Raw genomic sequence first — 27481 nt, 5'->3', positions numbered from 1 at the left:
AGAGATCACTGAGTCCACCATCCCCCCTGCCAAAGCAGGCTCCCTACACCACGTCACACAGGTAGGCATCCAGGCAGGTCTTGAATATCTCCAGAGAAGGAGACTCCACCACCTCCCTGGGCAGCCTGTTCCAGTGCTCTGTAACCCTCACTGTAAAGAAGTTCTTCCGCACATTCGTGCAGAACTTCCTATGCTGTAGTTAATTAATATTAATATTCATATTAATTAATATTCAGAATCTGAACATATTTAATATCTTTTGCTGTTCAGTAACAGCAAAAAATTGTCTGCTTTTCTTTAGAGATATGTTAGGACAACTCTTTGTTCCTAGGTCTAATTCTCCAGCTTTTATTTACACGTGCCTGCACATCATTTCCCTGCTCTCTGATGCCACCAAACCAGTGTTTTCTGTGTTCCTTCTGCTGGCTCTGCAGCTGCAGCTCACTAACCAACCCGGTTAGCAAGAGCTATGCACAGCAAAGGTGTCTTGCCATGAGACAGCCGCTAGATTGTTGCTTAAAGCATGCAGGGTAATGTCATCTCCATGCATAACCGCAAAGAAAATAAGACGGCTAAATGGAAAAAAGGAATATAAAATTAGTACAAAAAAAACCAAAACTAAACTAAAAGATATATATATGCAAAGTTGTAGGCATTTACAAATAAAAGTGACTTTAAAAAAAGAGTAAAAGCTGAAAAAAGTTGTTGAGTATCCTCTTTGTCACATCTGGATAATCAGACTAAAGGCATTGTTTGAAACAGGGGACATAAGCAAATTTCCCATCTTTGTTGGCATGCACCACATTTATCCCATCATTAAACATGATAAACAAATGAGAAAGAGAAAGCAAGGGGTAAAACCACTCTTTTTCATGCAGCTTCTCTTACACATTCATTGCAGTTTGGGATTTTTCAAAGCTGCACATGTGCCGACGGACACTGGCTGGTGGGCGAGAATTCTGGCTGCCTCTTCCTGAAGATTGAAAAGAAAAAGACAACCAGTGAGTGGTTATACATATGTGCACACATGGTGGTTATACCACTCAATAGGGTGCCTGTCCCTGCCCTACATCTAAGGTTCACCGTGGTCTTTCCCATATTTTCTCCTCTCATTCTTTGGGCTGGTCACCTCAGCCTCCATTTGTGTTAATCCCTGGCTCCAGCACGGTGTTGTGTAAAGCGGATCCCCATGGTGTTTGTCCCTGTGTTTTTTGCTGAGTGCTGATGTGCTTTACAAGCCAGATGACAAGGGCTGCTGTGTATTCAGCTGCCAGTGGGAATTCTCCTCTGGTGTTCTCAACATAGGGTGAGATGATGAAAAAGGAGTATCTGTCTTTCTCTTTTTTTTTTTTTTTCCTCTTTACCATTCTACAGAAGCATCACCAAAATGTTTTTGGTGGAGTTTTTAATACACACTCAGCTTCTGTTTGTTTGGTTTTTTTTTTCTCCATGTCTCTTATTTCCACAGCCTGCTTTGCTGAATGTTTCCTTTGTCAATATATAGCTTTTGTTATGCGTGATTCCATTGTATGTGATTCATTTTTCTCTTTGACATGTTGGTATTTTTGAAGTGGACACAAAACAAAGTGTCCTAGCTACTCTATCTACAGTGGTAGTTCCAAAAGGGATTGCAGACTGCAGCTTTGGACATGAATGTGAGACTTTCTACTTTCTACTACATCTTCTCCTCTCTCTTGCCCTGTAAAGTGGATGCAAGCTCTCATTTATCTTCCTAAGTGTCAATAAATATATATATGTACACATGCGTGTGCTTTGACAAAAGTGTAAGGTATTTTTGCACATGGAATGTATCAATGAATTTCTGCAAAAAAATAAAAGTTGTCATAGTATTGCAAATAAAATGCAAATAAAATTCACCATTTTTCCCCATCAAACAAACAATTATAGTGCATGCTTGCCAGACATCTGTTTACCTCAAACAGCAGATTCATGGATGGTATGTGCACGCACTACATACTCAATACAGCTGCTAATGAGCCAAAAAAGCCATTCTTCTCACCACATACTAAAGCACAGGAGCACAGCATGATATACACAGAATACATGCATACCCATTTTGGAGAGGTAGATGCCTTGAGATGACTTCTGAACTATTATGAATAAAACAAAAATAAGACATACTGCTGAGCAATTCTGTAAACTTCTGAAATAATTACATTCCTTACCAGGAATAATGATCTCTCTGAGATTTGACAATGTAAAATTTGGAACTTAGCTACTGTGCTCTCTCCTGCACCCTTACTGAAGTTACAGAGATTATTAAGCTTCTTATTCGATCCATCATTTCTACAGACCTTTTCTTCACCTACTGTCAGAACAAGAGTTTTCTACTGTCTGTGCTTCCTTTGTAAAAAGTCACAAATTAGTAGTTTATTCAGTCACGGGAGCTAATTTGACAAGACATGTACTGCCATGCAGTTGATTATATAAGAGGAAAATATATTTCTGAATGTATTCCACACACTCACAAATGCTGTAGAGACCACACAACCACAGACAGCCTTGCTCAGGGACCTTAGAACAGGTGGGAAAGTACTCCAAACCTGGCTTTTTGTGAGACAAATGCACATTACCTCAGCTAGTACACCATATCGTGTTGCTTCTGGATTTCTTAGCTGCATCCCTTGTTTCCCACCCCATACTTGTTTTTATGCAGACATTTCCCCAGAGTGAGTCCACAGCATTTTGGTCTTCATGCTATGGGCATTTCTAGGTCTTGCTATGAAATCCTCATCTGTGAAAGGAAGAAAGAAGTCTGCTTCCTTAGTCCAAAATATCTCCTAACCTTTAAAATGCAGTGAACTCTTTCCTTTCCTGTGGCTGCAGATGTGCTCCTCAGTCAAAATAAAAAACAGATTACATGTATAATAGCATGTAAGCCCCTAAATTCCTCAACCAGATTTGCGTTCTGTTGGGGCTGCTTTTTAAAGTGCTACCATGCTCCATTAAAGCAGTGGTTTGCCCTTTGTTCGAGGTCAAGGGGGATCCCCATGTCACGATATAAAGTATATGTACAATACAGATAGCAGCTCTAAATCTCAAGATTCACACTTCAGTAGTATTTGGAATCATAGTGAAATTTGGATTCATAGTAAATGTAGTGTATGTGTTAATAATAAAACCTTGTCAGCCGCATAAGTAACAAACACTTTGGTAGGATTCAATTTGAAGCACCCTTGTAGGTTTGCTTTGCCTGTCTAGTAGTGTGTGGCAATACTCTCTTTAGTTTTTTTTTGTTTTTTTTTTTCATTCTATTTCTAAATATTAAATCTCTTGTTCCTCCTTCCTCTATGTTTTGTAGGCAGCAATGGCATTTCACACACATTTATGCCATTACCAAAAATCAGGTAGCCTGCCTATCTTCAAAAAATGATGGTTAAAGGGCCTTTGGGGAGCCATCTTCCAAACAGTAAGTTTAATGCCTGCGGAGCCAATGGCACTTGATGATAGCCTGAGCCCAGAGTCAGGATGGATCTTCTGTGTGTTTGAATGAGGAGTTGCCATACCATAATCAAAAAGTCTGAACAGCTTTCTGATGAAGTCCTGGGTGCAGTAACAGGGAGCCTGTCAGAGCAAGCAGGGTGGCAGTGCAGGGGGTTCCTGAAGGAAGAGGATTAATTGCTTTATTTTCTGCTCTTCGAAGCAGATAAATATTTCTAGCAAGTTGATAAGAAATCAGGCTACATAACAGAGCTGCTGAAATCTACAGTGAGGAAAGTAAAGGATGTGAGAGAAGAGTCACTCTTGCTACTATTTTTTCTCTAAAGCGTAAATGAATCACACAATGAAGTGAACAGCTGTGTCAGGATTGTAGGAAAGTGTAAATTGCTCCCTGTAACATTTTCTACCCAAACAGCTATGAAAAATTCACCTTCTGCCCTGGAATTACTCTCTCTGTCCATTCAGACTCATCGAATGGACTCAAATTGATGAATCTGTCTGGCATTGAAGATGATATAAATGCAGGATTCTGTATTACCTACTGTCTGAAGCCACAGTCAGAGATCTTCCATGCTAGATGTTGTCTGAGCTGTAAGAAAGGCTTATATATTTTCCATAGTCAAAAACAAAGGAAAGCACACCCTCGGGTTTTATGCAATCTAATATGAAAATAGCGAACATCAATTACATTAGGAAGATAGCAAGGGAAGGGGACATAAGAGAAACGACAAGGGCAACATGCTGATACATTTCTTAGTTTTTAATAATTTATGTACAACCCTTAGCCTCACTGCAGGAGGGGAAAAACCCTGTGCCACCTGAACTGTGGCAGATTAGTGAAGCTCCTGCTCCAGCATTCAGACTGCCTGCCCTCCTCAACTCCAGAAGCAGCTCAGCTACAGCACAAACCTTCCAGCCTGCTGCTTCCTTGCTTGACCCCCTGGCAGCCTACAGGGTGACTGGGAAAGTAAAAGTACTCTGTACATAGAATTGGATCAATAATTGCACAACAGAACACACACCCCAAATTCTCTGTCTTTCTAAATCCAGCTTCTTTCTCAGTAGGAGCATGTTCAACCTCTGACATTTGTGTCCTTGAGAGCTCAGGTCTTACGTATGGTTGTCATGGCTGGATCAAAAGATATCATTTAAAAAAAATAAAAATGCAAGCCTGTGTCCTTCTCCTCCTAAAAGAAGACTTGAATTTCAATACCTTTTGTAGGAGGCAGGATCTGACAGAAGAATTCTGCAATATATGTCATTAAAGCAATAGATGAAGTCAGGAAGATAGACAGGTTTTCAGAACAAATTAATTTTTGAAACAGAAGGTTAGAAATAATTGCTCTGAGCTTTAACTTAATTATCCTAACCAATTGGTCAGTGGCAGTTTTGGGAAAGAAATCATTAATTGCTGTGGAGCAGAGAGAGCTGTAAGTAGAAGGGAGCTCATAGGCTCATTTGACCTTGCCAGGCACAGTGAGACATGCAGGTAATTATTACCCACAGAGGACTGTGGAGTGGGAGGGATTTTTCTGAAGTGTGGGCATCTGCTGAAGAGGGCAGAAGGGTCACTGGGCAGTCCCAGCAGGATGCTCAGAGCAACTCAATAGAGCTGCACAGCAGAGACACAGCTAAGGCTGCCCCTGGTATCACTGCAGGCCAGCACAAGCCAGCTGTGTGCCTGGGAGGACATCCAGCTCAACCTGCCCCTCTGCGCCAGCACAGCCTTGGGTGCAATTGCTCAATGAACTGGCAGAGTATGATGGGGACAACTAATATGGATCACAACTGAGCCTAAAAAAGCAGGAGGAAAGATCAGTTCCCTGCTACAGTTCACCGCAGCCAGGCACTCCTTCCTGTGTAAGTGAAAGGGTGATGTGGCGTAAAGAAGGCTTTGGGTGTCATTTCTTGCTTAGAATAGCTTAAAGCATTTGTGGATTTACAGGCTATGATAGCCCAAAGGAGCCACATGTAAATCTCTTGGCTGTCCAGGATAGCAGCAGGAAGCATTTCTGAGGTAAGATATAAACCTAAAAGCTGAGCTTTGTGTATATATGAGGTCTTGGAGAACATGAGAAAGTAAAGGAGGACTGCTTGCTGCCTGGGGACTGCTTATATCCCTGGGACCACACTTCACATCCACTTGAACCCCTGTTGAACACCTGTGAGCACAGCCTGTGCCCATACAAACCCCTGAGAACCTTGCAGATCTGCTGGCCTGTCCCTGCACTTCCACAGCTTCAACCTGCTTCTGGGGTGCAGAGATGGGGGCATTTCCTACATGCTTGACCTGCTCATCAGGCTTCTTCTGCACATTCCTTGTCAGTCCTAAGTCTGTTCAAGATAGATTAATTTAGGGGCTTGGGGACTGTGAAGACACTGGGATTTGTGCTATTTTTCTTTCGTTGGTGGTTGTATTGGCTGATTTGGGGATATTTTGCTATTTAGCTTCTGGTTAGTTGGCTGGCTTAGGGGATTTAAGATGCAGACGCTAATGGGGAGTAAGTTCCAGTTTCTGAGTAGCCCTTAATCTGGGGATATAAGGCTTGTAAGCCAACCCAAAATGCCTGGACCAAACCATCTGAAATGATCTAGCTTGTGCCATAGAAAGAAATGGCCAAAAGAGAACTTGAAAAGGACACAGTCTGCGGAAGTGGAATGAAAGCCTAACCAGAGCGTGAAGCAAGAAAGCATCAAAAGCAGAAATTCCAGGCTATAACACACTGTGAATAAGGAAAGATTTACAGTTTGCAAATGCTCTGCTAGGTCCAAAGGAGGGGAATGTTCCAGCTGTAAGGCAGCTCACAGATGGGCATGTACACTGAGCTTGTGATTCTCTGGGGAAACCTGGGACTGATCGGAGTGAAACTGCAAACAGCAGCAAGCCATCGACTAGCAAAAAGCTGCCAGAATCAGATTGGGGGCACTTGTTTTGCTAGAGGTTAAGATCAGCTTTGACATCTCCAGCTGTGGTGCCGCAACAGAGCTGAGCTAATCTAACAGCTTGCTGCTGAAAGGGACAACTCACACCCTGTTTCCCAAACTAGAGACAGCCTCCCTGGTGCTGACATCAGTGTTTATCCGACCTCGATGAGACTGAGCTGAAGGACAAGCCACCAGACAATGATTCGGTGTTGTTTTTGTTTTTTTCTTCTGTAAGGTTAATTTTGTAAGCTGGAAGAAAAACACATCCCGCACATCACAAAGGAAGAGCTGCAGAACAGAGAAGGGGAAACAGCTTAAGAAAAGATAGCTGAAGCAATAAGCTAGAGATGGTAAATTGTTTTTAATGCAGTTATAAGGATCCTGGAGCTTTTAGTTTTCAAGTGGGCTTTAAAGCGACAAATAGTGTGATTACTTCTAGCCTGCACAATTGTTTGCTGCTTATAGTGATAATGTCTTTTAACCTATGCTTATCAGGTGTGGGAAGCTTAATACCAGAGAACATATATGCTTTGAAGAATTAGCTGACTTGCTATTTTGGAATTAAATGCTTTTTAACAGCTCCAGCATGGAAACAGAATATTCTATTGATACAGTTTACTTTGCTTTCCTTTTCAGCCCACATTTAATGTTTCTTAGAGTCCTGTGGGAAGCTAAGGGTACATAAACCACATAGTTGGCCACAATTATTACTAATGCTTTGACAGTGAATGTCTGTTCTGCAGAATTCCAGAGCTGGGACTGGAAATCCCCAGCAAATATCTGGTAATGCTAATTTTGCCCATTTGGAGTTCTGATGATGCTGATCTAATATCAGGGAGAACATAAAAGAACGTGATCACATCTCTGCTCTGAATGTGAACGGTACTTAGTGCACTTGGGGCAGATGGAAAACTGTATCAGGAGATGGGTGAAAAACACATATAACACTACTGGCTAAAATATAACAAAGTCAAGCAGGAAGCAAAGATGGAGATTTTGAAATTCCTCATTTTTCTGTTTCCAAACTCTCAAAACACCAAACAAAAACAGAACAACTTTTTGTTCTCTTCAGAGATAACAGCAGTGGTGCGGGCATTTAGCAAAGGATACATCCAGATTTTGGAACAGTGCAGCAGGAGTCAGCCTCGGCTTTGCCACACAACATAACAAGTACCAGGTTCTGCATCTCCATCTGTGCTCCATGAACATAAGGAATGTAAACATTCTGGATGGCATTTAATGTTGGAGGAGGTCACACAGGCATTTGTAAATAAAAGTGCCTGTATTTTTTAGAGTATTTTGTGGAAAGTGTCTGGTTAATGTGCAGCTGACTATCAAGTCAACGTGTGGGCTTTGTCACACAGCACACAAAAACGTATATGTTGGTATTTTCCACCAAGGGCTTCAAAAATGTTTCTCTAATGAAACATACAGTAATATAGAGACTAATATTTTATAATCAGTACTAAGTCCTGCTCAGAAGATTTTCTTTCTAACTGTGTGGAAGACTATGCATGCCTGACCAAGGAATTCTAGTTCATTATCTGAGACAGACCATTGTCTCTCTCTGGGCTTATGCCTCACCTAAATTTACAAAGGTTTGCTGAAAACCAGGTGCTCTGTCACCAGGAGTCTGTGGCATCTGCAGTTTGGCTTGCAACATTTGATTATGTGGGGTAGACCCTGAGCTAAGGAGGTGCTCACTGCAGGCAGGCATGATCTTGGTAGACAAGTCAGAATGCGAGATCCCTTACACATCAGAGAAAGAGGTGACATAAAAAAGCACTGTCCTCTTTGGAACATGTACTTTGGTGTCCCCAGGTACAAAAAAAGGATTAAATAAATTAACAGCAGTTCTGCATTTCACACTAGCAACTTCGCACTGAATTCTCAGTATGAATCAAGAATACCTTTCAGACTACATCTTAACTTTAGGGGAAAACAAAATAACAACACTGCTTTATCGCATATAAGAGTTTACAGTGCCTGTATCTCTTTATATCTTTATCTCATCCAGAGAATATCTGAGAGAGAAAGGTGCACATCCTTTGGTACCTGAGTTATTTTTCACCTCTAAGTTAGCTCAGAGCTGTATGAACACTCAAGGCTCGGAGATCCCCACAGAACAAACACTTACAAAATATCTCGTGTTTATTCTTGCCAGTAACTGTACGTGAACTATTATGTGTTCATGAAATTTCACGGCTCTATTTGCTGCTGACAGAAAGTGAATAACTGAAGCACACAGCTGACACATCATACCTTTGCTGAAGGTACAAAGGAGGTAAAATACCATGTTGACTTAAAGCAGCCTCTCAGAGACTTTTCATGTTAATTCTTTATTCTGTTCCCATTAAAAACACACAAAAAAAAGGTAAATGAAGTAAATAAATGGTAATTGCACTTTTAAAATGCTATTTCATATCTTCCAACCTAAGACCTTTTTGTCCTAAGTATGCTGTTGTGGGAGCTGGAGTATAATACAGGTAGTGTAAGGAAATATCCAGGCTTTTGAGTACTTAACAGGATGCAGCCTTCAACACTTATTTATTTCACACTCCAAACAGGATAAGATTCCTTCCTTATTGTTCTTATAGAGAGAATTCTGATCAAAACAATGTGAGATAATGGTGCTAAACAGATAAATAGCATTTGCTTATACCTACATGCTAAGACAATTGTTTTTATAACTCACTATTGAGTTGGTGCATTTTATAGCATCCTAACTGGATTGTTTTGACAGCAATTCAGAATAAAAATGCAATAAATAATATACATAAATTCAAAAATACAAGGAAATGTAATAAGTGATCCAGTCAAGCAAGAAATTGAATTACAAGTGGTGTTCCTACTCTTGTGTTTTATGCCAAGAAAAATTCCAGTCTCTCATAGGCTTTCTGTAGTAGTGTGTTCGCTCCCCTTATGTCAGGAAGCAGAGAAAGTGGTACATAACCATAAAGTTCTCCTCTGACATAACTAGGCATCTATGCATTGTTGCATTCATGTATTAGGATTCATTATAAAAGCTATGTGGTGCTACAGCAGTGCCCCAAAGTAAAACATTTTTATGATTCTGCATCCTGACAGCAGCAAAAGAGGCATTGCAGCAAAAAAATGGTGCTGTATTTAGAAGATCCCCATTACTCTTTTGGTAAGAACCATTCAGAGATCATTCCTTGGGTTTATTCCCCGTTAAAATTTTCTGGAAGAGCAGAGTAAAGAATAGCCATGAAAAGACAGAGGCAAAGACCCAGGAACAGACAATTCTGAGAAAGAGAGAGAATGATGTAAAATCTTACACAACAGCCCTTTCACCTAAAGGGAATACCCAAATAAAACCAGTGATGAAGAAGAAGCAGAAGTATGGCTGGGTCCCAGAGTACAGATACACTGCCCTGTACATTAATTCAGTATTACTTGGGTTTTGTCTGGAAGAGGGTTGGTGGAGGGAGGGAGGAAAGACTATGCTCACTGCCCTTACTAGGAGGCTACAGAAGAATCTCACCTCAACATTTCTATAATTTATTTCTTTTCAGTGTGACCTTGGCTACCCTCTGCTTGATTATAGGAGGAAAACTGGAGAAATAAGCCTAAACTGCCAGATGTCTTGCACTGCATTGCATGTAAGCTTGTACTTCATGAGAATTATCCCAATGGAATCAGATACTTGATTGTGCTCTCTTGTCTTAGGAGTGACATATAATTGGCTATGCATGTGCTGGGATGCTCTTTAGGTGGGCTAATTGGCAAGAAAAACTTACAGTGATTCGTTCAGCATTTTCCTTTATTCCTTATTAGAAGAAAAAGATAAATTCTGTCTCCATACTGGTTATATTGAACAAATACAAGCAGGCATGCATGTTGGTATATAATTTGGTGTACACATGTGCCATGTCTGGTTTTTAAATGAATATAATTTTTAGCATTTATTAAATCACTAGAAGTAAAAAGTGTGGAAGCGACATCTCAGACTTATTACCTATTTTATGCTTTTTCAGATACTTAGGACTGAACTACATCATTTACATTACAGCAAATGTAAATTCAAGTTGTGTCACACTATTAGCTATAATTGGATTTATCAAACTTAAAGGACAGTGCTGCAGTGAGGCTAGAAGATACAACTGTTAGATTCTTAAGTTTCAGACTCCCTTACTCGGTGTTTCTTTCCAATTCTTTCACATCAATTCTAAGAATCCCTTTGGAAATATGTACCTGTCTTCTGGGAGCTTTAAATATTCACTTAAATCAATATGCTGACAAGGACTGAACAGCTTGACTGAGTTTGTTAAATTTTCTCATTTGAAATTCACATCACATCTATGAGAGAACAGGGTAAGAGCTGCTGCCCGTCACAGCACTGTGTCCACAAAATCATTAATGTTTTAAGCCCAGTAAATAGCCGAGCAAACTTACCAACTGCTGAGAGAGAGATGCTTGGCATTAAAACCTTCAGTCATCCCTTTAAGCATACAAGATGCTTTCCCCAAAAGGTACTGCAGCCTCAGAAAAGGGCAAAGGACTCAACTGCACACAGAATCTAGACAACCACTGGGAAGGGGTTCAGCAAGCACAGAGATAGAGGGTGACTTGTATGGGGCCAGGTGCAGCCCGCACTCCTTATGAGATCTGTGGCACCAGGGAACCAAACCAAAGCTGCCACTTCTGCATCTGCCCAGCAACAGGAGCAGCTGCCCTGTGATATACTCTGGGGGGGACACAGGGACAGACCAACAGCCCTGTGGTCATAATGCCCTGAGATGGGGCTGGGGGCCACACAGACACGCATGTATGGCTGAGGACCAGCACTGTGCTCTGCACCTTGCACCAGAAACGAGACTTAGACTTCACAAGTTTATTGCTGGGTTAATGAGGAGATCAAGCATACAATGACAAATGAATAATTTAAGTAGACGACCTAACCTGCCCTGTATTATTTTGCTCCACTATCTTTCACCCTCCCCACCCCCCCACCCCCCATTTGTTCTTTGCATTAATTGCAACTAGCAGGAGATCACAACATCTCTGCTGCTTCGTCTCTTCCATAAAGCCTTAGCAGAACAGCTGTGCACACACTGCAAATGTAAAGCTCTTCTTAAAGTGCCTTGAATTTAGTGTGCTCCAGGTTCTGTAATGGTAAAAATAAAGGGCATGGATGCCACCATACTTGTGACATTTTCCTACTGCATCAATTTAATATTCTAAACTGTAAACAAGTTAGTTAATTTTCTATTAGATTCAGTGATGATCTCAATATTTATTTGGATGTGCCATTGGAAGATAAAACTACATGAGAGATAAATCTGTAAAACAAATATTTAAAGATAACTCTTACATGCTGCATGCTACATTTTGCAGGTTAGGACAAAAGAAAATACACCATATTGCACACTTCTCAGATTGGGCTCATGTGCTAGAGTTTAGAAATATATTCTCCTTCATGGGAGAAGATGCAACGGGTAATATTAATTCTCCTTGCGTTTTCCACTAACCCCTCTTGTTTCAGATTTTTCAATGCATTTTATCCAGAGTGAAATATTCACTGCACAGCTGTGCCAAATGGAGATTGTTTTTGTTTGATTTCACAGAGGTCAGGACAAAATCTATTGTCTTCCCTGAACTAAAAGTTTTTTTCTTATTATTTTCTGTTCCCACTTCTCTCCCTTACCCTTTTGCCTCCATAACCCCTTACTTAAGATATCTTATTGACTGCCTGGAGTAGTAACTTGAGAATGAGAAAAAAAGAATATTCCCAGCCATCTCCTTCTGTGATGAGACACTTGATTTGGATCAACTGAAAGGACGTAAAAAAACTGCTCTGATTTGACTGCAACTGAACATGTTGAACATTTACTCTCTGTTTCTGGAAGCTCCAACTCCTGCCATGCTGCACAGTACATTTGCTTCCTCCCACCACCACAGACACAGTGAAACAAAATGTCCTACCTTCTGATTGTAGTTATGCTAAGTATCCCCTCGCTGTTTGTCTGTGGGAGGCTTTGAAATAAGAGGTGAAGTCCAAAAGCCTTTCTGGACTCTGAGTTGCCAAGTGAAGTGAGTACCAGAAAAACACAGCATACTATCACAGCTTGTTCAAGGCAAAATAGCAACTCAGCAAGTCTTTTTAAAGAGAAAGAGTAATTCATGAACACCTGGAGATAATTTTATAACTGGCAGGACAAAGAAAAGCAGATGGTTCTCTAAGCCCTGTTAAGGGAGCATATGTATTACTAGAGGTAGCTGAGAAACTTGAATCCCAGCTAAATTTCACAGTCTACATGGAGAATGAATAAAAATCAGAAACAGAAAGTCAGGGACAATGTACTTGGGGATGTCAAGTTGTTTGAACCCTTTTATTGGAGAAAAATACAGTCCTTTCAAGAGACCTTTGGTTTAGGTCACTGTGGATACTGCTAAGAGAGCAACCTGGAGGCATGGACAGACAAAATGTCAAAAAACAACAACAAAAAGTGCTTAGAAATATTTAAAAACAGTCATTTATTTTTCAGCTCAGGCAGCTGGAGGAAAAATAACTGAATGCAGATATATTAAAGTTAGAAGGGGGTACAGAGATGGCTCAAGCAAGTGCTGGCCACACACTGAGTCTTTGCCAGCTGGCTTTCCCATCACCTCAAATTTTGCCCTATTTTCCCAAATATTTTCCCAATTCTGTCCAGACCTGGACTGTTAATCAAAGAATTCGAACCACTTATACATAAAACCAAAGCTATTGCTTAGCATTACCATTAAACCTACAGCTAATTACCCACAGAAAACTTACTCCATTTCCCTCTTATCAGGAAGTGTGGGAAAGAGGTGAGCCTTGCTGTAAGTCTCAAACTCTATCTGAAGTGCACATGTGAACTATAGAAAAGCAATGCCAGAGATGCTGCTCCAGCCTCCTGTGTGCCAAACAGGGTCCATTTGAAGCAATGGCTAGAGAAGGCTGGAGAATCCTGAAGACTGGCTTCTTCGGTATCACTGGTTATTTTTTCTACACGTAGACCAGAAAGGAGCACCACTTCCTTGGTGATTTATGTTGTAGAAGAGTGCTGGAGGCAATTATGGTGAAGATGTAGGGAATGTATTTCCAATTCTGCTGCACTAGATAGGTAGGGCTGCATTCCTCCTTAGTTCTCCCTCCTACATATCTGCCCTTGTTTCTTACAGGCACTTTATAGGAATGCTGCTCTTCAATATGACTGACCTTCACAGACCAAAGTAGCATTTGTGTTCAGTGATCAATGATCACAGCAAGATCCACATCACAAAGTTACAGTCTCACAGCTGGAAAAGAGATGAAAAAGACTCTCCTAAAAAATGCTGCTATGTCATCATCCTGTAGCAGACAGGATGGATCTTGTAATGTCACCAAGCAGCACACTCCAGCAATAAATGCCTCCACACAGCTCCAATAAAAGCAGCAGAGATCACTCTCTCTCTTCTGATGGAGCTGTTCCATTTTTAATAAATATTTAAATATTCATTTGACAAGAGGAAGAGACTGACAGTATCTTAGTACTGACGACACTCACAAGGGATCTCTCAGACCCAGATTCAAACTGTCTCACAGAATAATACAGAGCATATCTCTAGGGTTTGTGTCAGAACTTTTTTTCTTTTTTCCAGAACACACTGCTGGTCAAGAATGGAGAGAAAGGGGGAGACTTGCCCTGGAACAGAGCGATGTGGAGCTATAGGGCATTAACTTTGGTTCTGAAGGAGATGCTCTTAAACTTATGTGAATACCTTGACAGTCTTAGTAACTTTTGTGGTATAATTCCCTCACAGTTTCTAATGTCATCATTCCCATGTAGGGAAAGAAAAAAAAAAAAAAAAAAAAAGTCTTTCTGGCACAAAGAGCATCCTTTCTGTCAAAATCCAATTCTCTGAAACATTTTAAGGGGCCAGAATTTTCTGATATACCCCACTGAAAAGTTCCCAAACACCTCTGTTTAAAACAGTGCTGTCAGAAACTGCTCACAGTTCAACTCAACCAAATAAGAGAGTTCATACCCTCAGACAGCATCTCCAGAGTGCCACAGATAAGGAAAGGCAAGAAAATTTCTTATGTGAAGATCAATGTTACTGAACATTCTCGCTGGAACTGTGTTGGTGTGTTGGTAGTTCAGCTGAGATAGCCATTTTCCAAAAGGATATTCTGACCTCTGTATCAGCATTAGATGTAGTGGGAGGTTTTCTATTGACTAACAGATCCCATGTTAATAGACTTTCCTGGTTAATTCTTCTGCACTACTTTGGGAATGAAAAAAAGAAAAGCTGGTTGGTTTGCTCTACTTCCAAAGATACACTAGCTAAGCTAATTGCACAACACTGCAGTCAAGTGCAAGGTTTATATCCATTTGACTTGCCCCTGTAAACATAAACGGGCTTCCATTTTTAAAGTCAACTCAATTTAACTCCATTTCTACACACTAGTTTAATGTAAGTGAATGGACTTTTCCATTTAGGAGGAGGAACTGGAATTCACTGGGTAAGCACACAGGATCAGTGCAAACAGGAAAAGTGGGATGACAAGGTAATGAAAAACATAAAAAATTTTCCTGGAGACTGCTCCTGTTGGTAGTTTCAGTTGTTTCAAGTCCAATTTCAGGAAAGATGCAAGCATACATTTGAATTAGATAGATTCTTTTAAAGTTCTAGCAAATTGGTTTTCTCGGTATCTTTTTGCTTTGCAAAGCTGCTGGATCCTGGACATCAGACAAAAATAAAACTCATAGTAAATAGGTATTGAGTTTTTAGGCCTTAAAAATCTGTGGGCTTCCTGGCTACATATCACTCACACAGGCTCAGCAGAGGTCAAGAAATCCTTGCTAAAATTATGCAACAAAGAATTTTCCTAAAAGCTCAGGTAAGCTCTGTTGTTCTATAAAAGTGACAATGATGAAGGGAAGCGGAGTTTTTAAAAAGGAAGAAATATTTTCTCATATTGCCAACTGGATTCTGAGTATAATATCTTTGGATTTTTTAAAGCATAGTTTTCTTTCAGGAAGATAGAAGAACAGTGAGCACAACAAAGAATTAGTTTCTAAGACACTCGTGATGTAAGATACTAAATAGATCTTTTTTGACAGACATGCCTTTAAGCATTAGCCAGAAACTATGCTGCAGACACACCACCCTAGTTTCTTACAGACGCGTAAAGATCACCTCTAGTGTTCACAAAATGAGAAGAAAGCAGATGAAGCTTCATCTGAGCATGGAAATCAAGCTAATGAACTAGAGGTTTTTGGCAGTCCACCACAACAGGAAGTCTGTTTCCTTGCAAGGGGGTCTCTTATAACTACCTTCTACTCCCAACTCTATCTCTGAATGGCTTGGGAGTTGAAACTCCATGGAACAGTGAGTTGTGTATTTGGGTTGCATACGTACCCATTCATTTCTTTGCCAATAACTTGTCTGTATTGTATGGTATTATTTTCAACCTTGCCCTTCTGTCTCCAGAACATGCAGAAATCGTTCTTATGCAAACAAAATCAAAACCAGTGCATGCCACTCATAGAAACCTACTGATCCAAAAGAGACAGAAATTAACTGAATTTAATTCAATCAGGAAACTCAGAAATGAGTACTACACTGGTTCTTTATTATTTTGATATTTATTTTAAATTGTGAGGAAAAAAAAAAAAAGCCTAGGTTCATGTCTAGCCCTGCTGTGCTTCTTTAAAGATGAAAATGGGATAAGATTGTAAGAAGCGTAAACACTGAGAGCGCTGCTCACAGGGAAATGTTGGAAGCAACAGTTGTCTCTCTCCCTCTGCTGCAGTTTGGCTGTTTTCAATTTTTAGCAAGGGGAACAATAAGCTTAACAGGTGAGAATGCAAACCCATATCCACCGATAGTGCAACTTTACACACAAACACTGGGTTTGGGAACACGGACAAGTTTACACTGCTGATGATTAAGAGACTTGCTCATAATTCTGAATATTAAATAGAACATAGGTATAGTATGAAAGGTGCTTTTGGATGACAATCAAGTGGACTGTAACAAAACATTACCTTACAAACTAGTCTTTGACCTCCAGCTTTCACAAACAAACCCCAGTGGCCTCAGACAACTCCATGCGATTTGCAACCACTCAAACACGGATTTCTGATCCCCTTTCCTAAACGGCAGCACTTGTACCTCAGTCTGGAGAGTAATTCAGAGCAACTGTTCATAGGGGGTTGAGTCCCCTTTTATATGCAGGAAGAGATGGAAGGAGATTTATTTGAAAGTTAGTTACTCTCCCACTGCCTGACCTGTCCTAGAGGTAGAAGGAACTGTATACAGAGCTACCTTTACAGCAGTGCAGAAAATGAGAAGCAACATATCAACATCCATCCAAAATTTAGGTCTAAGGGATCATTTCTCCTTTTTCTGCTACATGTGAGATGAAAAACCATTACATACCTTACTATTCAGCAAAATATGGTCAACCAAGATAGGATAGCAAAGAGAGTGACAAATAATACAGAGAGATGTGTACCTGCAGTCAAGCACTTACTTTGGATTTCCAGCCCCTGGTTTCTTTCTCCGGAATATGTTGAGGAAAGTGTTGGACTTGCAAGGTGCCTTGCCATCCCCGACATGCATACGCACCACATCTGAGGTGGTAAAGGCACTGCGGACATTCCTTTCAGGCTTGGCTATGATGATGTACATCTTAGGAGTGAACATGCACCCCAGGGCGACCGTCACACTCAGGCTCACTGCAAAACAAGTGGTGATGATCTTGTAGTTGCTCCCAAAATAGATAGGCACAAAGGCCAGCCAGATGATACAAGTGGTATACATGGTGAATGCAATGTACTTGGCCTCATTGAAATTTGCAGGCACATTGCGAGTCTTGAAGGCATAGTAAGTGCAGCTCATGATGAGGAGTCCATTGTAGCCCACGGGAGCCACGACACCCAAGTTGCTGGTGTTGCAGATAAGGTAAACTTCCTTAATGCTGGGGTAGGAGAGGATGGGCATCGGGGGCTCTAGGATGATCAGCGTGACCACCAGTGTCAACTGCACACTGATCAAGATGGAGGCAATGACCACTTGGGCCCATGCACTCATGAAGCGTGGCTTGCGGGTACAAATCTTCTTTTTGCTACCTGCCAGAATGCGTGCAATGCGGTTGGTTTTGGTCACAAGGGCAGAATAGCACATGGCAGAAGAGAGACCCACCAGAAGGCGCTGGAGGTAGCAGGATATCGTGGTGGGTTTAGCGATAAGGGTGAAAGGGCAGACATAACCCAGAAAGATGCCAGCAAGGATTATGTAGCAGAGCTCTCGGCTGGAGGATTTGACAACAGGAGTGTCCCTGTAGAGCACAAAGATAAGGGTGACAAACATGGTGACCAGGATCCCCAGGCAGGAAAAGACCACAGCCACAATAGATTCTATATTGCTCCACTGAAGGTATTTTACAGGAATGGGTTCACAGCCTGCAGTGTACAGAAAAGAAACAGAGTATTAGAAAGTTATCTGCTTGAAGAGAGAACTTTTATTTCTGGCTTCCAGTATAATCCAAACATTAACTTTTGCCTATATGTCATGGATTATTAAGACCACTTTACAAATGAGTGAACCACAACATAGGAGAGATTAGACAAAAGATTTAAAAAATATAGCCATCAGTTCTGAGTGAGTCAAACATTGGCTTATGATGCTACAAAGAGAAATGAGATTTACAGCATTTCTTCTAAATATTCATTGGAAGATGTGCTGACAAGCCCAGTATATCAAAGGCAGCGCTGGGAACAGATCACAAACAGCACCATAACTTAATTTCAGCAGGGACAGGATTATTGCAAATCGGAATGACAATTTTTAGCCACACCAAATTAATTTAATCTTTATCAAAATACAAATAAAGACTCAGTACATTTTTCTGAGGATGATTTTGTAAGAAAAAAATATATTTAACTCTGCCTGATTGCTGAATCTGAGTAAGGTCCTGATATTGTTAAGCTAAAAGTCAAACATAGTCCTTCCTTCCTCAGTATGGTGCATATCAGCAGAAATCATGCTGTATGAATTAAAAGCTTCTGAAACCAGAATTCTTCTCAATCTAGGTATATCTTCCATGTAATGACAAATATATATATATGTAAAATCAGTGATACTCATAACAAAATGTAAAATCATCCGTTTTCAATACAGAATAAGTAAGTTGAGGTATAGATTGGGACTTAGCAAACAAAATTTTCTTGTGACATCACAGTCAGAAAGAAAAAGAAAGAAAAAGGGTTTAGTTGAAATTATAAAAAAAAGATTTAAAAAAAAGAGTAAAAGAGTAAAAAAAAGACTGAGTTAAAATTGAAGAAATGCTATGAATTAACAAAATATTGATTCAAAGAGTCAGCCTGAGGCAAAGTCCTGACACAGAAAATTTCGGCACAGAATTTTAATGTCTTCCAATGTCATTTGAACAGAAAGAATGCCTTATTCTGAACTCTTTATATCTAAAAGTACCGTCTTACTCAAATACAGGTAATACTATGCATCGCCTGTAACATCAAGAACAGTAAGAATGATAGTGCATGCATCTGGAAGTTGTATTTTATAACGGGAAAGAATTTTTCTCTGGATTCAGGGAGGTGAGGAGAAACTGTTCTTCTGACCAGTATTTTTGTGGTGAACTGTAATCACAGAAAAGCTTTTTACTAGAAGTCGGAGCCTCTGGCCACTGGCTGCAGCTGCCCAGAGAGAGCATTGGCTCTTAGTTTGATGTGAAATTGAACCAGATGTTCTTTGATTAATACATGCAAAGCTCTTTCCTTTAACAAGAAGCAAGTCTGTGCTTGCTGGAAGTCTTACATTTTAATGTGTGCTTAGCAATGTAAGCCATACTAATTTGGTCTTAAACAACGTGTTCAGAGCCATAGCCCTGATTCAGCATGTGGTTAAGTATATTGATCGCTTTAAGCTTATCCAGTGCAAGGTTTTAGAAACCTGTTTTGTTATATCAGTGAAGTTCCTGTGCACCAGCAAGCCCCAAGAGCCACATATGCTACAAACACTGCAAAAAAAAAGTGCCTTCACTGCTTATATCAGCAAACAGTTGTCGGTTGTCAGCATCTGTGAAGGTGGATCTTTTGCCAGCTAGGAGACAGTGGGCTCAGCAAACATGTTGAGACAGGGGTAAGATACTCAGTATACTTACAGATTACATACATTAAAAAAATCACAAAAATTCTTAAAAGCAGATGATCAGCAGCAAAAGCTTCACTGTTAAAATTTCTAGTAAAAAGCTGTTTGGTAGTTTTCATCTATTATTGTCCCTGCAGTTTAACCATGAATCATTTTCCTGAGTAGAAAACTAATTGATTTTCCTTTCTTTTCTTTTTTCTTTTTACTTTTCAGAATTATATTCATACTGCAAAACCAATACAACTCTCCAAGATGTTTTCTGAGGTCATTAAGGCATCCCAGGTAATTAATTTCATAATAGCTTTATAAAACTTCCTCTCCTATTATGTTTTATTGCTTGTTTAAAGTGAAGAAAACTGGGTTTACTAGCTTGATATTCCCTGTTCTTATACAGCTTATGATCTGTAAAGGATGGCCCTTCTTGGCACAAGACCTTAAGATACTACTGTTAGTGGCTTTTTGTCAGGTTAGCTTAAATGTACAGTTTATGTTATTTATGGTGAGAAGTTCTTTGTGTCTGCTGACTCCACTTCACTGACCACTTTTTTACGGGAAGCAAACAAGAAAAAATATATTTAAAAGTAAAATTTAACGTCAGGAAAGGAATGCTGAGCTGCATAGATTGGTTTCAAATGGAAAGAATGAGCACCTTGAAAAGCATGTCTTGGGAAACAGGTTAGTATGCAATTCACGTTTCCTAAAAGACTGAGTAATTTCAAAGTCTATCTGTAATGGAAAATTGTGAATAAAACAGCATACATCTTTAGCATTTATGATTTAAGTCAAAGGGAAAAGCAATCTGGAATGTGAGATGTTAATGTCTGTGTCTAGAAGCTGCAGTCATTGGCAAGGTATTAATACAACACAAAAAAAAATTATAAAAACATATTTGATGTGGGAAAAAAAAAAGAAAAAGAAAGAAAAAAGAAAAAGAAAAAGAAAAAGAAAAAGAAAAAGGAAAAGGAAAAGAAAAAGAAAAAGAAAAAGAAAAAGAAAAAGAAAAAGAAAAAGAAAAAGAAAAAGAAAAAAGNAAAAAAAGAAAAAGAAAAAGAAAAAGAAAAAGAAAAAGAAAAAGAAAAAGAAAAAGAAAAAGAAAAAGAGAAAGAGAAAGAAAAAGAAAAAGAAAAAAAAAGCTAGAAAGAAAAAAGAATTTCAAAGTAAAAGGTTCCAGTGGAGACCCCAGCAAAGCCCAAAACCAAAGTTTGTTTAGTTCAATGTCTAGTTCAATTTCCCTTTGCTAAAGGGTAGGATACTAGGAGTTTCTCTTTATAACTTCATAATTTCGACTGCAATTAAAGTAGATTGTGTAGGGCTTAAAAAGAATCTTTCCCCTCAATTAGAGAAAGTGAAGAAGCTGTACAGAAGCAGTCTGCCATTTTGAAGTTCTCTAGGAAATCAGTCAATGGCTATACCATCATTTGACTGATGCTACTGCGATTTTAGGACAGCAGCAGCCCGGTCTCCTTGCTGAGCAGAAACACAAATCAGCAGGTCACTTACTGGTTTCATTAAAAGTTAATAGATTACAAGATGCCCCTGAGATTTTTTCCAGCACTCATGTTTTCTTCAACTCCTTTCAGCAGTGCCTGTCATTTTGACATGCCCCCTTTTGAGCTATTTTGGGCAGCTGGTAGCACTGAATCATATTCACTCAAGAGCACATTGATCTCTCACCATGTTCTTGTTCTGCCTTATTGATTAAAAAGAAGCTCAAGCTTTCTTCCCTGAATGGTAGATACAAACAATTCTGCAAACTTCCAAGACTAACAGAGCATGGTTCTATACGGAAGTCTGCTTTAACACTAGCAGATATGGGTGTCCTAGACAGTGGCATTGAATTTCATCTTTTATAGCAATCAAGACATAAATCTGTATACTGTAGATTTTCTACGGTTTAGAAAATCAAGATTTTTATCCACAACTGTGACCCATACGGAAGGTATTTTTAAGGACTCTTCTTCCTACAATCCATTTACGTGAATCTTAAAATAACAGGCTGATCACTGAGATCTCTGTATCCTGACAAATCTTGCTATAAGAGGTTCACTTGCACATCACAGTAAGAGAGGGCGAGGGACTATTTGAGTCAGTTACAGTATATAGACACACACACATCTGGGACATGACCACAGCTTATTTTCCATTTAAAGACACTAATACCCAAAGCAACAAACACACAAACAAACAAAAGCAAAGAAAACAAAAAAGAAACCTAACAAGATAGGAAATGGCTCAATTTTTCCAGGTTTTTGTTTGTTTACTTGTTTGTTTGTGTGTATGTGTGTGTGTGTGCGTGTGTGTCATTTATAGTACATTTTTAGCAGGAGAAGTAAACAGCTTTCCCTTCCAGAAGAAATCCCCTGAAAGTTCATTTGGCTTCAGTGAATTTACTTAACATCACTTCACCTATCTGTTGTGCTGTGGTAACATTTAGTTGCCACCCAGTATATTAAAGAACAATGATACGATAAGTTGTACAGCTGCTCTTCAGCTACACAGACATAGTTTCTTTGACTATGATGCCCTGGCAGTGAAAATCTGCAGATGCAACATGGTGCAAGGTCTTTACAAAGCAGCTTCCAAGGTCAAGGTGGTACTTATCAGAGCATTACATCTATTTCCTAGAGGTAATGGTTACTGCAAAGCTCAGAGAAAGCATGGGCAGTTCATTCTAATGGGTGCAAAATTAGAGAATGATGCCATAGCATATAACTTATTTAAAGCATATACACAGGGAAGACAAATTCTTGCTCTCCCTTTCCAAATTTTCCCTTTCTTTTGTCTGTCTTTCTCAGGGTTATGCTGATGTTCCCTTTGGTGGTTGGCACAGTGAGAATGAGCTTTATACCAAACGAAATTCTGAATTTCTTATTGAAAGCTCAGAAATTCCAAATAAAGTATTACTAATTGCATGATAGAATGAGCAGAAAGCGTATCAAGTCAATCTGACAATGATGCTCTGAGCTCTTGTGATTATCACTCCTAAAATTGATGCAAATTCTGCTACATACATTACTATTTTTAGCAGCTTTATTAATACTTCTGTTAACTGAAAAGGAGGAACAGACAGAGTACATAATTTTGACTTGGTACAAATTTCTGTCTTTATTGTCACTGCTGTTGTGCTGAGCCAAAAGATATAGCAAATTTCAACCTAATCTGCTCTAGATTCTATGTTTAAGTTTTTTTCCTTTAACATCTTTGCATGTTAACATCTTACTCTTCAACATACACTATTCTTATGGTACTCTGTCAAAAGGGAATGCATTTTGAGGGACACCTCCATACCTGTCAGTTCAGCATTCGGCCACCAGCCAAGTTCACAGGCTTTGCAAGTGAATTCATCCTGAACAAACTCATTCTCTTTGCAGGCAGTACAAATCCAGCAGCAGCTCACTTCTCCTTTCCTGATCACCTGGAATGCAAAACATACCCTCAGCAAGGATCCTGTATAAGACAGCACAGAACTTCCCACAGTAAAAATATGTACTGCCTGTTTTGTTTAAAATATGACAGGATTTCTGCGTGTGGGACATCGCAAACAATGAGAAAATATTTGTCCTTATTCTGTATCTGCCTCTATGTGTTAGAAATTGTATTCAAGGATAATACCTTAGGACAATCTCATTTTGTTTTGTGCTGGTATTTGGTATTGCACTGTGGGCTTTTTCCCTGAATTTAAAGTACAAAACCATTTTTTATTTTGGTACAGTGTCACAGTGTTACATTTCCAATCAAACTTGAGAGGAGGTTTAATCTGGGAGATGGTTCAGGTCAGGACAAGTCATTCAGCCAACACTTAATATCTAGTGCATAGTAAAAAGCAGTAAACAAAGCCAAAGGTTATAACAAAGAGTGATTCATGCATTTACATATATCTTATTGTTATATATATGCACAGATACAAGCACATGTACTCAAATTCTAATTTACAATGGAGTTTCTTTGGGGCTCATCACATCAGCGTAGATAGAAATTAAAATATGAGCAAATTAAAAATTAAACTAAAAAGGATGTATTTTGTTCTAGTAGAAAATAAAACCAGTATGTGGTGACCAAGGGCATGGTTCAGAACAGCTCCTCTAGATACAAATGCCCCCGAAATAAGAATCTTTCTCTCATGTGAATGCTGCTAAGTGCAATGATTCAATGTCAAAAATTGTTTCCCCATCTTGCCTGCTAGTTTCACTACACAGGGGATGCAAGAAAGGTTAAGGATGTCTTGAGTTCCAACAAAGCCTGTGTCAGAAAGGAGGAATCCAACCTGCGCTCCAGGATCTTTGTATCTTTGTATCCATCAATATGAAGAGTAAAGTGCAATGAAAAATATTGCTTTATTAAATGATGGCTTTGTGGGCTTTTCTGTGTGTGTGTGTGTGCATGTTTGTGTGTGTGCATATTAACATTTCCTCCTGAATTCTGTGGAAACTGTCCAACAGATTTCAATGGGAGCTGTAGCTGGCATTTTGTACGCATGTTGTTTACATATATACATGTACACAAACTGCACAATCTCACAAACAGAGAAAAGATGTTTTGGAGGGCAGTAAATACCAGTACTGCTTCCCCTCCAGGTTTTATGGAGTATTTCACTAAGCCTGTGCCAAATAATCAACCATAAATTGCTTATAGCAGCAATGTACAATTTTAAAGTTGCAAATATGCCTAATGTATGAAATTAAAAAGAAAAAAACATTTCTAAGGTGGTATTTCTGAATGGGCTTCTTGCTGTTTAAAACTTACAGCATACATAATATTTTGATAGTGATAGAACTTGTCTTTATGTCATCCACACACGGCAGGTGGCAAAATATTTGTAGCATGATTCAAATGTTACTGTTTGTAATTTCATTTTTGTTTCCATACCTCCTGTTGTGAACATGAGATAGAAATAGGGCTTATGGCAGTTTTAGAAAGCATGGGCCTTTGCATGGGATGGCAGGAACAAAACGTTGGTCTAAGAGTTTCTCTGTACTTTTGGTTTTCTCACAGAATCACAGAATCACCTGGGTTGGAAGAGACCTAAAGGATCATGAAGCTCCAACCCCCCTGCCTGGCAGGGCCACCAAACTTCCATAAAAGAAAAGAAAGTTCTAAGTAACACGTCCTTTGTCTTGAGAGATGATTGAGTTTAGTGAAAGAGCACTGCCAGGTAATTCACATTTTTACAGCAAAAATTGTCTAACACACACCTTAATCTGCCCCTTCAAGCAAGGCTCACTGCACACTGATCGGACCATCCCACTCTTGTTCATCTGAATCCTGTAGTCATCAATGTTGAGGACACCTTCGTGCCAAGTTCCAATGAGGACATAGTCATAGCGGTTGGGTTCTATGTACTGCAGGTTCATAATGTCATACCTTCAAAGGAAAAAATAGAAAGAGCGTCACTGTCCTGCAATATGAAAGATAAAATTTTACTGTGGACTAGAGTTTCCCAGAAACACCAAGTGCTTTGGCATTTCCAATAGAATTGCAGTAAATAGTCTCATCTCCATGTTACTATTGAGTGCCTGTCCCATTTACAGAGAACCATGGGTAAAAAAAACCAAACAAACAAACAAAAAAAAACCACCACTATGTGCCCAGGAGGAACTGTACACCAAAGAATAAACTGCTAAAAATTCACATGTAAACACTGTTTGTATGGTGCACTGTTCAGCCATTTTCCAGAATAATTAACATTCACTTGTTGGCTACGTACAGACTGTCTGCAGTATAGCTCCTGCTGTGAATTTTGAAGGAATCCTCCAGTTAAAATACTAACTGGTAAGTCATAAGTTAACTGTAGGCATTAGTTGCATTATCCAGTTCAGTGAAACACAGTATTAACTTCCTTCTCATGGGACAGAAGGAAACATAAAACACTGCTACAAAAAGCATTTTGCTTCCCTTCCTCCTTCACTGCCTTCCATTTGTAAGGCCTAATATGTATGCACACCCTTTACTGCTAAGTGTTTTGTTCCTTCTTTTACTAACAGAATGTGTTTTGGGCAAAGCAGTGATTAATTGTGGTAATTTCATAGTAGGAAATAAGCAAGAATTTGAGAATGAATAGAGAGAGCACAGGGAGGAAGAAACACAACAGAGGATGAACAGCCAGCTGGCCTCTTAAGATGAGAGTTAGGTGGGAGATATGCACAGGGTAGGTAAAAGAGGGCTGCAAACCAGAAATCAGCACTGGAGCTGAAAATCACAAAGCATTTTCTGTTTTACAAGTCTGGAATTCACTGTTTTGTTTTTCCTTACTGGATTGTCTCAGGACGGAAGATTCTTTAGTTTATAGTGAGTGTTGCCAATCTGTATGCACATTTGGAATAAAACGTAAACAACGTATGAGCTGCAAATAAAACTGGAATGTTTGGTTCAGGCAAACAGGGAGAAATATCCGAAGATTTCTCTTTTCCCTGTTGAGGTTCAAATGTGAAAATTTCAACTCAGTAGTTCACAGAGTAAAGGTGCTAGAATTACTCTCTGGATGTCCAGTTTTGTTAACTGAATCTATGAGATCTCTCTAGTTAAAGATAACTTTAAAAAATATCTACTTAAAACCATATTTAGATCTCAGTCTTGCAAATATGCATGCTCAGACAACGTTGTTGCCACTGCACAGATTCACTGATTCACACTGCAAAAGGAACTCTCACCACTGAATTCAATAGAACTCCAAACAGGTGCAGAAAACAGCTCTGCAGCTGTGTGGTTGGCAATAGGCTCTTAACTGAGGAGCTGCTAGGAGGAGGAGTAAATTTCAAAGTCAATAGAAAAGAATTCTTATTTTCCATCTCTTACAGAGGAATAACATAAAAAAGCATGCTTTCTCCAGCATAGCAAGAAGCAGTAAGAGTAGGGTGCTTTATAATGTACATTCAATAAACAAGAGTAATTGAGCAGGAATGTACATGGTTCTTTCTAGCAAGCACAACCTACTTGGTTTTTAGTGTGACCTTGAATTAGACCAATACAAAATAATTTACTACCAGCTGGGAAATGAATACAGGAAGGAAAATAAAAGATTACTAAAACTTTACTTTCTCTTAATGGAATTTTCAAGCCTTTACAGATTGTTTTCTTCTTGACCAAAATATGAGGCACAGAGTAGCATTACAGTAACATCAGTTAAGAGCTCAAAAATTCAAGGATAATATTCTATTTTAGGTTGAAAGCCATTCTTATATTTTCTGTCAACACTGTTCCCTTTTCTATCAGTTACATGTCAAATAATTAAGTATGAAGACTACAAGATCTTAGCAGTCTTGCATATAACAAGTTGTAATACAATGCTTGTAGCTTTGATACCTAGCTTCAGTTTTAAGTGGAAGAATGTGATCTAACAAATACATTTGCTATGGAAACATGTGTATGTTCTTCATCCTTTCTTTCTTTTCTCTAATAAAAAAATCCTGCTTTGAGTAAGGACAAATGCAGTGTTTCAATACCTCCTTCTATCACCATCCCCCTGAGTAGACATATACAAATTCAAGAGTTTTGACCTATGTCCAAGTTAGAAATTATTATCCCAAAATAAGTGAGTTTGACAAGAGTTGTGAACCTCTAAGAAAGTGAGGATCATGGACGCAGCTGGATGTCACACACATACCGCTGCATTTACAGAAGATATAAAAACCTCCTGCACACAAGTATATGTACTGTTTTTTTTATGTTAGCGCAACTTCTCACATATATTGGGAAATGCCATGTCCAGTGAGTTGGGATCATACAAACAACTTATTTTTGAGTTGAACCAGACTGTGAGCTGATCACAGCCACATTCATACTCTGAAATAAACTCTGGTTAGCCTGAGATAGCTGAAGTTAGCTTGCTCAACAGACATTAACACCTGCGTTGACAGTAAGTTTGGTATCCTGGAGGGCATAATGGCAAACAGCAAAGCTGAACAATGCTAGGATGTAACTGGTCTAAACAGCTACCCATTGAGCCATA

The 27481-nt window shown here is 39.3% G+C and overlaps 1 protein-coding gene across 6 annotated transcripts in view; it reads right to left on the bottom strand.

The window, feature by feature from the left end:
* Positions 1-27481, bottom strand: part of GRM1 (glutamate metabotropic receptor 1) — a 173195-nt gene that overhangs the window by 12036 nt on the left and 133678 nt on the right. For 3 of the 6 annotated variants that reach the window (XM_015858187.2, XM_015858189.2, XM_015858188.2), the window contains 3 exons: positions 24729-24897; positions 22825-22951; positions 16898-17828 (listed from right to left, as the gene is read on the bottom strand). In XM_015858187.2, the coding sequence (XP_015713673.1) occupies positions 16898-17828; positions 22825-22951; positions 24729-24897 (1227 nt within the window). Of the gene's footprint in view, positions 1-888; positions 974-2072; positions 2112-16897; positions 17829-22824; positions 22952-24728; positions 24898-27481 lie in introns of all 6 variants that reach the window. The other 3 variants (XM_015858191.2, XM_015858190.2, XM_015858192.2) reach the window with 2 other exon arrangements.

The sequence above is a fragment of the Coturnix japonica genome, chromosome 3, assembly GCF_001577835.2.
Source record: "Coturnix japonica isolate 7356 chromosome 3, Coturnix japonica 2.1, whole genome shotgun sequence".
Taxonomy (NCBI): domain Eukaryota; kingdom Metazoa; phylum Chordata; class Aves; order Galliformes; family Phasianidae; genus Coturnix; species Coturnix japonica.
This window is presented reverse-complemented; position numbering and strand designations above follow the sequence as displayed.